At 39.8% G+C, this 15125-nt stretch overlaps 1 protein-coding gene across 3 annotated transcripts in view; it reads left to right on the forward strand.

Annotated features, from left to right (window-relative positions):
- Positions 1 to 15125, forward strand: part of RNF144B (ring finger protein 144B) — a 74356-nt gene that overhangs the window by 36532 nt on the left and 22699 nt on the right. For 2 of the 3 annotated variants that reach the window (XM_053668219.1, XM_053668218.1), the window contains 2 exons: positions 1820 to 1924; positions 12866 to 12926. In XM_053668219.1, coding sequence (XP_053524194.1) covers positions 1820 to 1924; positions 12866 to 12926 — 166 coding nt within the window. The remainder of the gene's footprint in view (positions 1 to 1819; positions 1925 to 12865; positions 12927 to 15125) is intronic. The other variant, XM_053668220.1, reaches the window with a different exon arrangement.

Raw genomic sequence — 15125 nt, forward strand, 5'->3', positions numbered from 1 at the left:
GTTCATACTAAATCATTTTTTGTTCCCCAATTTATGCCAAGTCAGGAGCACTTTTCTGTGTCTTTAAACATCATTTGAAAATATTTTTCATGATTCTTCATCTTTCTGTTGCATAAATTTAGCATAATTTATGTGTTCTTTTATTTTGGATATTTAGGTTATTTTCTAGTTTCTTCTTCTATGAGCATCATAGAAAAAACTTGACTCCTTGGAGAACCGGAACTGTTCAGTAGTTGAAGATATGCAAATCTGGTTTAAATGGTTTGTTTGCCCAAGTCATTGATTCATTAGTACATTGTGACAGTAATTTCAATCGGGTAAATACAGAATTATTTTTCTGAAATACAATTTTGATATCAGTTTTATTTTCAGATAGGGAAAATAAATAAAGATGGTCAATAGGTCAATAAAAGGAATAGATTTTACAGTTGTATTATCGGTATTCTCACCATAAAATTTATTTGGTGGTTCAGCTTTTATAAAAGGTTGGTGCAGAAGCAGTGTTTTTAATGTAGCAGGTTGATACCTAAATGTGTAAATTTGAATGATCCAAACCCTGTTATAAATAATGATCACTCTGTAACAGTCATTAATTCATCGACTAGTTTATATATATTTTGGGGTATCTTCCTCAAACAGTAAGCTTGATTTTTTCCATCATGCATATAGAAAAGAACTGACTAATTATGAGCAAATGAGGAGAAATTGAGAAGCCAACTCACAGATTTCTTAAGAGCTTTATCTTCTGAAACTATGTTCTTCAATTTCCTGTGGGCATGTGCAAGGGGTTGGGAGGGAGGAGGTAGGAATTAGAGATTTTTGTAATGGTGGTAGTTCCTCTTCTACCTTCTAAGTCTGACTCACATCTCCACTCACCGCCCATGATGCAGGTGCAGCAGGCAATGAGTAGGTCAAGTTTGTCCTTGGTTTTTTAAAAAGATATTTGTTTGTTTTTTTTTTATAGAGAGGGAAAGGGATGGAGAAAAAGAAGGAGAGAAATGTTGATGTGAGAGAGGAAAATCGATCAGTTGTATCTTGTACACACCCTGACTAGGGACCAAACCTGAAACACAGGCATGTGCCCTTCTTGCTGGGAGTCAAACTGGCATCCTTTCACTTTGCGGAATGATGTCCAACCAACTGAGCCACACTGGTCAGGGCTGTCCTTGGTATTCTTCCTCTTCTCTTCTCTGGGTTCCTTTTTTCCTATGAGTTTCTTCTTTACTCAGATTCTATTCAAACCTCCTCATCACAACATTCATCAAGGCCTATGGTTTCAGAAAAGTCTCATTCTCCCTAGTTGTTTTTGAAATTGCCTCTTCCAGGTGTATTCACTGTTAAGGATGCTCCTGGGTAAGTCTGTGCTTCACTTCCATGTTGTTTCTGTTTGGCTGGGTCAGCACTAGGGTCACAGTTCTACTTCTGGGCAAACTTTGAGAGAGAGGACCACTACATAAAAATTAAACTGGGAACTCACACAAGTTTTTTTTTTTAAAAAGGAGAAAGAAGGCTTTTGCCTTTCATACAAAAGAATGTTTCGTCTTTTCCCAACCTATGGTGGATAAAATGTGAGAGCACAGAAATTTGACTTGTTGCCTTGAATAAACTCAGTATTCTTAGGATACAGTCATGCAAAATTGCCTATCTCTGCATTCTTCCCAAAGTGATGGCTCTTAGTATTCACACTCATGATAACTTATGTTTCCCGAGCACATGAGCCCCAGGACTGCCACTTAAGGAAGAAGAGGCAGTGGTGGTTTTGTAATCTCTGTGCTACTGTAACACGGTGGGTAATTGTCTTTTTTCCCTTAACTTCTAGTGCCTGAAACAGTACATGCAGCTGGCAATCCGAGACGGATGTGGGTCTCCTATCACTTGCCCTGACATGGTGTGCCGAAACCACGGGACCCTGCAGGAAGCCGAGGTACAGACAAGGGCTGTGATCTTCCCCTTTCCTCTCAACACATCACTTAGGATCTTCTCTGTGTGCTTCCCGAACAGGGAGTCTAGAAACAAAAGACAGACGTTAACTTTTTAAAGAAGTACTTCATTGCTACACACCTTTGGATTCTTTAGACAAACTGTTAAATCTGTTATTTACCTCAGTTCTATTTATAAATACTATCTGAGAGCTGAAGAGGCTTTAGAATAGATAGGCAAAGGTGTGGAAATCAGATTTACCACATGTGAGGTTTGTAGCCTGAATAGTGAGTGGTCTTGTGATCTTTTTTACTTTAGAGATTAATAGACAAGAGATTAGCCACAGCTATAGACAGACCACAAACTGGCATTTGGGTCTACGAAGGTAGCCTGAGTTGAACCATTTCTAAAGAGCAGAGAAAGGCCTTTCGTTTTATTTTTATCAGGCATCAGAAATGCCTTTTTTTTTTTCAGTAAGTTCTTCCACCATCTTCTTAAGACTGTGATATATCTCTTTCCTTTGTTTCTTCAATCCATGAGCAGTAGCTTGCCCTTCCATCTGCTTTTAATCTTCAGAGCCTGCTCACTGTAAGTCAGAAAATAACCAAGTCTTGTCCATTGATAGGGAGTTGGTGTCTCAAAGAAGTCCCAAGAGACAGCTGAAATAATTTATTTATTCAGCAAACACAGCACTCCTGCTGTATATCAGGCGCTGTCCCTGTGCTCTCATAGCCAGTATACTACCTAATACTTTCAACAAATGTATAAAACGAGGCCCAGAGGGTTTAAGCAATTTGCCCCAAAGGACATGTTTTAAAAAGTAGTAAGAGCTAGAAATCTAACACAGTTCTTTCTGACCATCATAGTTAGATGGCTCTAAGAGTGAAATTAGGTAATAGATAGACTGTGTGATAAAGGACTTGATCATTGGAAGCTGAATAGTGCACACATGTGTATGGATATATATATATCTGTGGGTTATGTATGTGAATGTATATATGTATGTGTATAGGTATATACATGCTTCATTTACAAATATATATTTGTATACAATTTTTTGCTCTAAGCAAAGCAGGCAAAAAGATGTTACTAGACCACTTCTAATCGATGTGCCTCTGGATGTCCTGTGTTCAGCTTATGGAATATCAGCTAAGTGGTACAAGTGAGCTTCCAGGTTTTTTAGGGAAGAACCAAAGGAATACATAATGATTTAGAAGTGATTCATTTCAGGAAAAACACAACATAATTGTTTTTTTAATAAAATTGTAATATTCAGTATGTAAAGTGAGAAATATTGCTTGCTTTTGTGTGAGTAATGGGCAGGAGGAAATTAACATGGGGAAAGATCAGGTTAGTCACCAAGAATGCTATTGAGCAACCCAGAGACAGTTTCTAAAAGGAGATTCAGGTATTGAGGAGCATGTTTCTCTGCAAAATCCTTCCAAGAAAGATGCTTCCTTTTTGACTTCTGATGCTTGATTAGGGAACAAGGTTTGCTTTAGAGCGCGCACTGCGCTGGGCCCCAGTGTGCCCCAGGGCACAGAGGCGAATGAGGCAGGCCTGGTGCTGTCATGGTGGCATCTGATCTAGCAGCGACACTGAACTGATTGGAAAAGTGAAGAGCATTACACAGAATCTGCATCAAGAGCTGTGTCTCCTATGAAATCTTAATTCATGTATTCAAAATCTATTAAATATAAATGTATAGTTTGGTGAAGCTTTAAAGACAAGCCTTTGAAATTAATCACAACTCTGTTCTACACCTGTGCTGCCTGAGCCAGTAGCCACGAGGTTCACATGGCTATTTCAATTAAATTAATTAAAATTAAACAAAATAAAAAATTCATTACTTTAGTTGCACTAGTCACATTCCGAAAGCTCAGTAGCCACATGTGGCTTGTGCCTCCCAGACTGGACAGTACAGAATAGGACATTTCCATCACAGCAGAAAGTTTGGTCGCATAGTGTCATCCTGGACAGTTTTATATGAGCAGTTAGCCTCTGACACTTGGGATATTAGATGTTAGGGCCGATCTGTTTGGACGAATGAGTGAAGGCCATCATTGGTTTCACTGTTCTCTAGAACAGAGCTTATTAACTTGTCTGTTTTCCTCAGTATAGACATTTTCTTTTCATGTTCCCTGCAGTTGTCCTCTGCTTTGTAGTCCTTCCCTTTCCGCCACTGTACCCATTCTCATTCATGCTTTCCTAGGTCTGATTCCATTTACGCAGTTTTACTCTGAAAACAAGTTCACTTGAGGGCTGTGTTACAACCAAACAAACCCATGGTGACTCTTAAAAACTACAAGAGGATATTTGAAAAAAAAAACAGAACAAAAACATGGTATTTATTAAATTCCCCAAAGTCTGTTTCTCATTAGATGAGTAAGAAGTACTCCAGGGTGTTATTTCTGTCCTTATTGGTCTTGCTGAGCGCATGACTGAAGGTGGGCAGGAATGTACAGTAATTGTGTTCTTGACCAACTTGCAATATTTTTTTCAAAGTAAAAAAAAATGTGATGGTGGTGGTGGTGATTGTCCCCATTTTGAATTGAGAAATGGATAGAAGATTATGATGGAGATATCAGTAGCGTCTTTAGTCTATACAGGACTATTCCATTCAAAGCAAATACCATACACACACATGAACTTGGCCTAATACCACCTTCGTTCCTGACTTGCTTTACATCAGGCTTTTCTCCTATACAGTTATTATTATAATATGGAGCTCTTGATCTAAATATTATTGAATATATCACAGTGGGGCTTTTCCACTTCATGCTTGACTGGATTCTGTCTCCATGACTACTTTTCTGCCTTTAAAAAACTGTTGAATTATACAGCTAATACATAACTGTACTTTGCTTACTAAAAATATTTTTTGGTTAAAGATTAAGTTCCCTTTGTCCTGCTGCTATTTCTTTATAATATATGGTTCTTTATCATTTATTGTCTTATGAAATGCTTGTAAGTGTAACATTTCTTCATCTTCAAAGAACACAAGGAGTTTAAACTCTTTCCTGTGAATGCTTCCTTGCGTGGGTCTAGTTTATGCCATTGACTGTGCTCTGTCATGTGCTGGCTTTAGGTCCTGCCTGCCCTCTTACTGTTTCCAGATTGGTTCAGCTGTGGCTCTGCCTCGTTGACCAGGAATAGTTTCCTCAGCAAAGCATTTGATGCCCAGTTGCAATACTATTTGCTCATGTAGGAAACAGTAGAGAAGGCAGCTTCCCCTTCAGTGTCACGGAAGCTGCAGGGAGGCTGTGCCTCTGGAGGACTTGTGCCTCTGGAGGTGCTCCGCTCGGAGCCAGGGAAACGTAACGCTTTCCTTCCTCCCTTGTGTCATCTGGTACTTTCCGCTGTGGCTCTCTGGGGTTTTTCTGATATACTTGATCCAGGGATCTTGCCCAACATGTAATTATGAAAGGCAGGACACAGATGGTTTGTTCTGATAGCATTACTTCAGTCAAGGCCTTTGCTTGGAGTTAATAGCCTTGTTAAAAAGGCGATGACTGCTTTAAGCAGTTTCCTTACAGTCTTAGGGAAGGAGCGTATCATCACTTGCTGGGAGAGCCTGAACCACTGGTCTGGGTCAGGTAAACTTTGAGTGCTGGGCACGTGACTCATTTGAGTAGTACCTACCATGATGTGGCCTGAGAAACTGAACAGTAGAAAGTAAGGAACAGCATCTCTCCCATTAATTGACCTTTCAAGCCCTGGGGCATGGAAGTAACCAGTCTGCCTTTTACTGCTAGTGCCACTGAATGCACCAGAGGAAGGATGGGTGCAGCTGGTCTTGCCAAGAATGGGGCTCCAGAATTCTATAGGAAAGGATTGAGGATGGGGCACTGTGGAAGACTAGGAGAGGGGGATACTAAGGGATGGGGGTGTAGGACTAGGGAATTCGAAGCTGCATTTGCAAAATATACCCAGTTTTTACTCATATTGCATGTTCACTGAGGGTAGCTTTGGTAAAGGCTGCTGGAATTACATTAGCACTGCCTCTTAGCACTGACCCTTAGCACTGCCCCTTAGCAGTGCCTCCACTTGCCATATCTTACCACTCTTTCTTCCCATTATCACAGTGCAAAGCTGGCGTGGAGGAAAGAGGAGGATGTCCAGGGAAAGTGGTCATATTCCTGTTACTGTGGTTTCAGGATGTGAATGGGAAGGGGTTGAGTCTGTCTGTAGTGATAGCCTTTGTCTGCAACATATGCTGCCTGGGGAAGAATGAAACTTTGAAGTGGAAGGAATAAAGGACTCTTCTATGCCAGAGTTAATAGGTATTTTCAAAGTTCTTACCTGAATTTTGTTCTAGAACATTTTTTAAAAATCTGTTTAAAAACTGCATGTAAGTGGGGAATAATGTTTCTAAGCTGCTTGTTTAACTCAAGGCAAATGTAAGAAGACTAAGCAGCAGTGGGCTGGCCGTGTCACATGGGTGTGCACACAGGCAGGTCCCCTCTACCCTGGATGAGCTGAGGGAGGAAGGGCAGGCAAAGGTGTGGGAAGCCGCACCTACGCCCCCGTAGAAGGGGTGGGAAAAGAACAGCAAATGCAGCCCTCTGCAGGGAACTGTGAAAAGATTGCTGGCTCTGGAATCCCACGTCTCCCCCATCCTTCACTTTTCCAGCGGCCCTGCCATCTGGCTCTCAGACAATGACGTTCTCTTGTTTATTCAGCCAGGATTTGAGTGAGGCGTAGTATGTAGGTAAGGACATGAGTTTGGTTTATTATACTCAGGTGAATGGGTAAATGTGCCATTTTCTTTCTTCAGTTGGGAAATACAGTCCTTATTTTCTGTGCTGAGATGGGAAACATTCTTAGTTTCTGTAGTGTTGTGATAAGGCACTTATCCATAAGGCTAGTACTGTTTTTCTTGCCAGCATTTTTGCAAGTCATAGCACCTCTCAAGATCTGCCAAAACCTTGACATGCTGTAATGATCTACTAGAGGCCATTCCATCTCCAGATATAGTGATCTCTTGTATTTCATGCCCAGCCTGGTTTTTCATTAATTTTTAAAAGCAACTGTAACAGAGGTACGATTTAAAGGGCCAGACCTAAGTAAACTCTGGGCTTCCCCCCCCCCCCCCCGCTTTTTTGGGCTTTCCAGACCTGAGGGGCAGTACTTACATGAGGTCAGTCCCTAGCTTCTGTTTTAACCATTTCATTTTCCTAACAAGAAGGAAATATATGTTGTATTTATCAGTATTTCTTATGGGAACATATACCACTTTCAGCATAAATGCTTCTGTAGCAAGTGGGCTCTACTGTCTGCCTCCTTTATTTTTGGGGGTTTTGCAGGGCTAGGTGTTTTTTTTTCTCCTCACCTGAGGTCAGTTTTCATTGCTTTTAGAGAGAGAGGGAGGGAGGGAGAGAAACATCAACGTGAGAGAGCACCATCAATCTGTTGCCTCCCATACACACCTGGACTGCCTAGGTATGTGCCCTGACTAGGAGTCGAACCCGGAACCTTTCAGTTATGGGATGATACTCCAACCAACCAAGCCACACCAGCCAGGGCTGGGCTACTTTCATTGTAGGTGGTGGGACTTACTCATATATTACTGTCATAATTAACAGTGGTAAACAGGGTATGCCTCACTTTTCATTTCGTCTCACTTGTGAATGTATCCAGTTTACTGTTATATATAACACTTAAAGCACCTGGCACACACAGGTGTACAAAGTTTGTCCGGAAAAAGTCCAACCACTGTTAACATAATGAGAACGGCGTGAGCGACATCAGTGTAGCCTGGCAGCCAAGGAGAGTGGACTGGAATGCACATGAGTGAACAATGACAATTTCACTGTTCTGGTCAGTGGGGGTGGTAGATACTGTTGAGTTGAGCACGTGTACTGGATGGCCATTATGTTCAAAATGACTGAGCGAGTAGAGCCACGAATTTGCATCAGGTTTTGCATGAAGCTTGAGCATTCCTCCTTGGAAACTATTCAGATGATTCAGAAGGCTGCAGCTATGGGCAACTGGTGATTGGCAGCTTCATCATGATAACACGCCAACTTATGCATCACGCCTCGTGCAAAGTTTTTTGGTAAAACATTAAATCCCCAGGTAACTCAGACCCCCTACAGCTTAGGTTTAGTGCCCTGTAACTTCTGGCTTTTTCCAAAAGTAAAATAACCTTTGAAAGAGAAGAGATTTCAGACTATTGATGAGATTCAGGAAAATATGACAGGGCAGCCGATGGTGACTGGGAGAACTGTGTGAGGTCCCAAGGTGCCTACTTTGAAGGGGACCAAGGTGTCATTGTCCTATGTACAGTGTTTCTTGTATCTTCCTCAATAAATATCTCCTTTTCATAGCACATGGCTGGATACTTTCCGGACAGATCTCACATTCTGACTTCCCTGGTTATGTTTCACTATAAGAAGAGTTGAATGGAAAGTGGAGATGTTCAGCAGAGTATTAGCTGGGTGTTTAATAAGTATCTCCAGGTTCATTTATTTTTATCCTTACCTGAGAACATTTTTTATTGTTTTTGTTTTCTTTTTATAGAGAAGGAAAGAGGGAGAAAGGGAGAGGGAGAGAAACATCAGTGTGAGGGAGAAACATGGACTGGTTGCCTTCTCACATGTGCCCCAACCAGGCATTGAACCCACAACCCAGGTGTGTGCCCTGACCAGGAATTGAACCTGTGACCTTTTGGTCCATGGGGTGATGCTGCCACTGAGGCACACTGGCCAGGGCCCCAAGTTTATTCTTTGACTTCATTTTCATTGTTGACCCTATTATAGATGTCCCCAGTTTTTCTCCTCCTTGGCCACCTCTACCCAGCCCACACCCCTCTTTCCCAGGTTCATTTTTACCAGAAGAGGAAATGTAATGATAGGGAGTTAGTAAATTTTTGTTGTTATTATTTTGATATTACTACTATTATTTTATTAAAATGAAACTGAATTTTCTCTTTGAATTCTCTTTTTGGAAATAATTTATGGAATGATGAGGAAACGTGGTCTTTCTTGGATGGGAGAAGATAGAAATTTTTGTTTAACAGGTAGATTAGCACAAATTTCAAAGGAAAAATAGCAAAATATAACTTTAAGTTCAAGATTTTTTAGTAATTAAATTGAGGGAAGTGGTCTCTTGATAATAGAGAGGATACTTAGATATCTTTGTTTCTCCTGCTTGAAGATGGATTTGATTAGTAATGGATTGGAACCCAGTAAGTACAATAAATGCCAGGAGTCTGCATCAATCTAAAGAATTGAGTAAGCAAGTAAACGGGGAAGGAAAGACAGCCCTTCCTTACAACAGAATTCTAATGAACAAATAGAGATGGATATAGAAAATCATTATTAAGCAAATGGCACAGTCATAATTATGGTGGGCAAGAATTTTCAGTAGCTACAAACATTAGTGGGCAAAGGTATGATTAGAAACAGGATATCTGCAGAATCTCCAAATATCTCCCTACAAAATTACAAAGGCTGGAGCAACCTGGCAGATACTACCTTAACCAAGTTAGAAGTTAACCAGTAATGACAGAAGGTAAATGACATTTACCTTGTGATGGCCCAATTTTACTTCTGTGATGTTCTTGCCAGAAATGCACAGTCTCAACCTAATCATGAGAAAACATCAAACAGACCCAAATTGGAGAGCATGTACGAAATAATTGGACTTGACTCTTTAAACGTGTCAAGGTCATGAAAGACAAACGCAGAATGAGGAACTGCCCCAGGTTAGAGAAGGCTAAGGAGACCAAGAGACTGAACGCTAGGTCATGTCCCAAAGTGGATCTGGAGTGAAAAGAAGGACATTTTGTGAATGTCCTTGTGGGTCAACGTGTGAAATTTGAATAAGGCCCGAAGTTTGACTAATTATTTTGTATTAATGAAAATTTCATTATTTTAATAATAACTGTGGATGTATAAGATGTTAACATTAGGAGAAGTTGGGGGGGAGGCGTTTAGGAACTCCATATAATTGTTGCAGCTTTTTGTGAGTCTCAAATTTCAAAATAAAAAGTTAAAAAGGAACATTCTGGTATGATTTTGAACGCTTTGGAATTCCTTAGTTGGCAGGAAGAGGATAATTATATACCATATGACACCTCATATATAATCTCTCATTCTCTAGGATTTTAATTTCACAATGAATTTTAGAGGCCCTTCTGATTCCTTGCAGTTTTCTTTAAGGACTAGCCCTTTAACCTGTGGCCTGATTGAGCCTTCAGTAATCATCCTAAAGCATTTATTCCAGTTTTATAATTGCAAAAGACCTAGAGCAATAGTGACTTAGTTCCAAGTGGCAGTGGAACGGGAATTTAATACTTTGATTTATCTTTTTTTTTAATCTAACTCAGCTTTCAATAGCAACATTTCAGAAAATTATCTGTAATCTGTGAACTCCAACAAATGATAACATGATAAAGTAGATCTTTTTTTTTTAACTTATGCCTATGTATTACCTCCCCAGGAATTTTAGTTCTTGGAGGGCAGCTTCTGTGTCCCCTTGCTCATTTGTATCCCTAGATGTCCAGCCAGTGCTGCACCCATGAATAGGCTGCCAACACGTCTTTAGAGAGGATGCAGGTCTAAGTGGTGGGGGTGGGGAAGAGCACAGTGCATTTAGGGGCTTATCTTTATTCCAGAAGTATCAAACAGGGCGGAAAGTGGTAGACCTAACATATTGCGATGACAGATTTCAGTAGAAAAATTGATTTACTGTATGAAGGCTTAATTCTACACAAACCTTTCACCTAAAAATAATAAATAGGAGGTTCAAAGTAGAGGGAAAGGCAAAAATATTAGAGACCTCTGACCTTCCTGTTGGCAGTAATATGTCCTCTGATGAAAATTTAACCTTAAAGGTCTACCTGTACTGTTGACTTTTTACTGCATCGATCTCTGTCATTGCTCATGTTAGCATTTCATGTGTGTCTATTTATCTCCTGTTTGCTTTGTCTTTTTTAAAAAAGCTTTAATCTGTTTTTTAGAGAGAGAGTAGGGGAGGGAGAAAGAAAGGGAGAGAAATATGGATGTGTGAGAGAAACATTGATTGGTTGCCTCTCTCCTGCGCCTAACCAGGGACCTGGCCTGCAACCCAGGCATGTGCTCTGAATCGTGCTGGCGACCTTTTGGTTCGCAGGCCAGTGCTCAATCCGCTAAGCCACACCAGCCAAGGCTTGCATTGTCTTTTATAAACTGTATTTGACTTAGCTGTTATAAGTTGCTTGTCATTGAAAAACATCAGAATTTTTAGGGGTTGACTTTGAGGGTTTGAAGAAAGTCTTCATCTGTCCAGAAACAATTTTAGATGGTGTAAGAAGAGTACAGACCTGTCCCATAAAATAAAACTTCAATAGCTTTTTTTTCTGGTGGGGGGAGGTGTTAAAAATTGATTTGTAGAATATCACTAAGGTCTGTTGGGCCCAGATGATACTTTCTCCCAAGTCACCTTGACCCAAAAGTTGAAGCAGTATTCGATTGTTTATCCTCCACCTGAAATGAATCAATGACTAAGTCAGGAACTGAACTCTGACTCCTTAATGCTTCCCATACTTTCACTTCTTGCCCCTTCTGTCTCCAAGGGCATTTCATTTGAGGCGCCTTCGTCTTGTAGGAAAGAGGTCCAGGTAGTATAACAGATGAAACAAAACTGGCTTTCAGTAGAATAAACATCTAATCAAGTTTTAAAAATTATGATAAAATACACATAACATAAAATTAACCATAATTTCTATAGTGATTGTTAAGGAGGTTTTATATAAAGTGCCAGATGAAAATGCACCATTTCCTCCTCAGCTAGAGAGAAAGGTTATATTGAATTAAATTTGTGTTATTACACTTCACTCAAAATAGACAGAATTTGCCTGTTTTGTGGTTATTCATATATTTAACAAACTTAATTCATCTGCAAAATACTTTTTTTTTGTGAGAGGGAGGATTAGATTTTTGAATGCCTTTTAAAATGTATTCTATTTGTTAAGTACAATTTTAATTGCTTTAGTTATTTTTTTACTCCAGTTTTCTCAAAGCACACTTCTTTCCTATAATTGCAAAAAATTCCACCTAGACATGTTTTATTCCAAAAAAATGCAATGTTTTATGAGTCAGAATTCCCAAGGTATGTCCTGTATCAACTTGCTGAATGTCTGGAAGCCTAATATCAAATTCTTTGATTTTTCCTAGTTGCAAATCTTTCAAACAATGTCCATTTAATCAATGGAATTATTATTTTTTTAGAATGCGAGCTTAAGAGCAGTTAGCTTTGCCTGCGTCTGATTTCAAAATGCAGCTTAAAAATGATCAATCTGAAATGTCGTTTGGTTAGGTATGAATTGTTGTTTACGAACTTTGGGATCACATTGCCATCTAAGGTGGGAATGGGAGTCTAGCCATCAGAAACATCGGAGGCCTGTCTTTTCTCTCAGTATGTGGATGATGATGCATGGTAACCAAGGGCCCCGTGAAGTGATTTTTGTCAGAAGATAATGATTTTTACTTTGCTTAGAAGGTGCCATTCCCTAAGTAACGAATGAAGTTTTCACAGTTTGGAGGCACTATCTATCTACCTGACCTTAATATGGAAGGGTTCTGAAGCTAGAAGTATAATCTTAAAAATTTTCTCAAATGAATCAAGAGAGAGAAAAAGCATCTTTCATATATGACCACAAATAATTTGTGAAGTTCAAAGATTTCATTGCCTGGTCTTAGTAGCTGCTGCTCAAAGAGTGGAAGGTGATGAGTGCATTCTGTAACTGCACCTTGAACGACTCCTGGCTGTGGCAGACGATGGGGGCTGAACTAGGTGGGTGTGGTGCTTGTGTTACTGCATGAACAGGGTAGACAAAGGGGTTTGCAAACAGCTTGTATAGAGACAATGAAGTAAGCCAAACAAGGAGAGATCAAAAAAGGCTGCTGGCTCGGGCCTCGTATTGACTGAAATCTCATCTTCATCATGTGTCTGATTTCAGATTGCCTGTTTGGTACCTGTGGATCAGTTTCAGCTTTATCAGCGGTTAAAATTTGAGCGAGGTATGTATGCACTGTCCTTTTTATCCCAATGCTCAATGCGGTTTTACATGTGTCATCTCTCCACCGACCTGCATGCAAGATTAAGGCAGCTGTGGGCTGTCAACAAAGCCACAAGAGTTCTCAGAGAGGGGAAAACTAATTGCAACACCTAATTTCAATGTTCTCAGCCTCACCCAGAAAAAAATACAGACTAGCAGGAAATAGAACTTTCCTTATATTGGTTGTTTTGTATTTTTAACTTGGCTCATGTGAGAGAGGTTCTGCAAAAGTCGGATAGTTTCATAATAACAATACTATTACAAAGAAAAGTGATCCTCAGAATGGGTTTTACTTTGAATTTTTGTACTCATGGAGATCATTCTTAAAACATTAATCAGCCCAAACATTTTTACTGCTTGTTATATAATATTTATCATTTGTTCTTTTGGTACTACCAAAAGTTCTTTTTGTACTGCCTTTAAAATTATAGTGATGGCTGAGTGTATTATTTGAATGACATTTACAATGTTTTGGACCAATTTTCTTTCTGACTTTGGATTTGGGGTAATTTATATAGCTTTTTTAGTTATTCTGCCTTTTGGTTTATAGGAATTGTATTTTTAACTTTTTTTGGCTTCTCTTAGATCTTTTTTTAGGAGCCCTTTCCTCCTGTTGCACCCTAACATGTTCATGAACTAAATGGTCTGTTTCTTTGTATCTGAGAACTAGAGAAAAAAAATTATTTCCCCTTGGCCTTTTAGGAGTGGTGTAGTCTTGTTGAGTATATAAAATAAACTAACGTGGCATGACCATGCAGTTTTTTGATCACTGACTTTTTAATCTGGATAATAAAGCCTGCAGATGAGCATGGGCAGGCGGTGGAGGGGGGTGGACATTTATCTATCACCTGCCAGTAAGTTTAGTAAACACAGTTACCTATATTTCATTTAATTTTTGCAACATCCTGACATATAATTCTTACTTGAAAAAAGAAAGAGGACCGTGCGAGTGGGAGCACGCACCTGCAGGGAGTCACAGCGCGGCTTTTACTACCAAGGACCAAGGTCGGACTCGGTCTCATAGGCTTGTTTTTTCCCCCAAGCCAAAGGCAGAGTCATCTCTCACAGGTGGATCACTTAACTAAATTTATAATATTGACAGATTAAGGTGGAATTTAGGAAAAAATTCTTGTAGTAGATTCCTCGAAGTTGCAAATAAGAGGCTAGGAAGTAGAATGTTGTTGAACATAGGATCAGAAGCAATAAAGTCAGGTGAATTTTAAGTTTCATCATAAAAATACAGTGTGATGAATTTTGTCCCATGGATTCTGAGCTAACTAGAGAAATTAAGGATAGGCAGTTTATATTGGCCCACTGTATTCCATCTACCTGGGCTGATTAGATTGAGCATTGTAACATCAGGTGAAGATTTATTGGATATGAGAGCCAAAGACGATAGATACCGGGGTCAAACAGCTGCCCCACCATTCTCCCACTTCACGACAGTGTTCCCCACTATAAAAATAAATGACTGTTGGAACAGGGACATTTTAACTATTCACTCGTGGATGGATGTGGTTGGTAGCAAGTGGCATGATTTTGGACCTTTTGAAAGGAGAGTGTCAAAGGAGTTAGACTTTCAGGCTTCTTCTTAAATGGTGAGACCTGTAAACTCAGCAGTCCTCCTTAGCAACCTGAGCTCAGCCTGTTTGCAGCATTCCTTTGCCCACACATGCTTCTCTTCTCCCGTGTCCACCGACCTCCTCCACACCCACTCCGCTGCTCCTTCTCTTAGGCCTTATTCCTCATTGTTTACCTTTTAGGGACATACTTATTAGCTAAAATGCCTTTTTGTAATTACACAAATTCTGATAGTACCAGGAATTAAAGCTTTCTATAGGTGGTTCTCGTAGATAAATATTAAAGTTTCAGTTTAATTAAAAGAGCAATGCTTAAGAGCCTGGGTGGGAATGCAGTCTTGACTACTTACTAGCCGAATGATGTTGGGCAAGTTCCTTCATTTCTGCACCTCATTTTTCTCATCTATAAAATGGGGATAATGATAGTCCCTGCACCATGGGGTTGGGACGAGGATTAAGGCGAATTAATACTTATAAAGCACTTCCTGGGGGTGCTTTCCGTGTTTAGTGTTCAAAAGATGAACAGTTGTTGGTAATAAAAGTACTGATAACTTCAGAGTAGCATCTTTTACAATAAAATA

The sequence above is a fragment of the Artibeus jamaicensis genome, unplaced genomic scaffold, assembly GCF_021234435.1.
Source record: "Artibeus jamaicensis isolate MK-2021 breed Jamaican fruit bat unplaced genomic scaffold, CSHL_Jam_final contig_482, whole genome shotgun sequence".
Classification (NCBI taxonomy): Eukaryota; Metazoa; Chordata; class Mammalia; order Chiroptera; family Phyllostomidae; genus Artibeus; species Artibeus jamaicensis.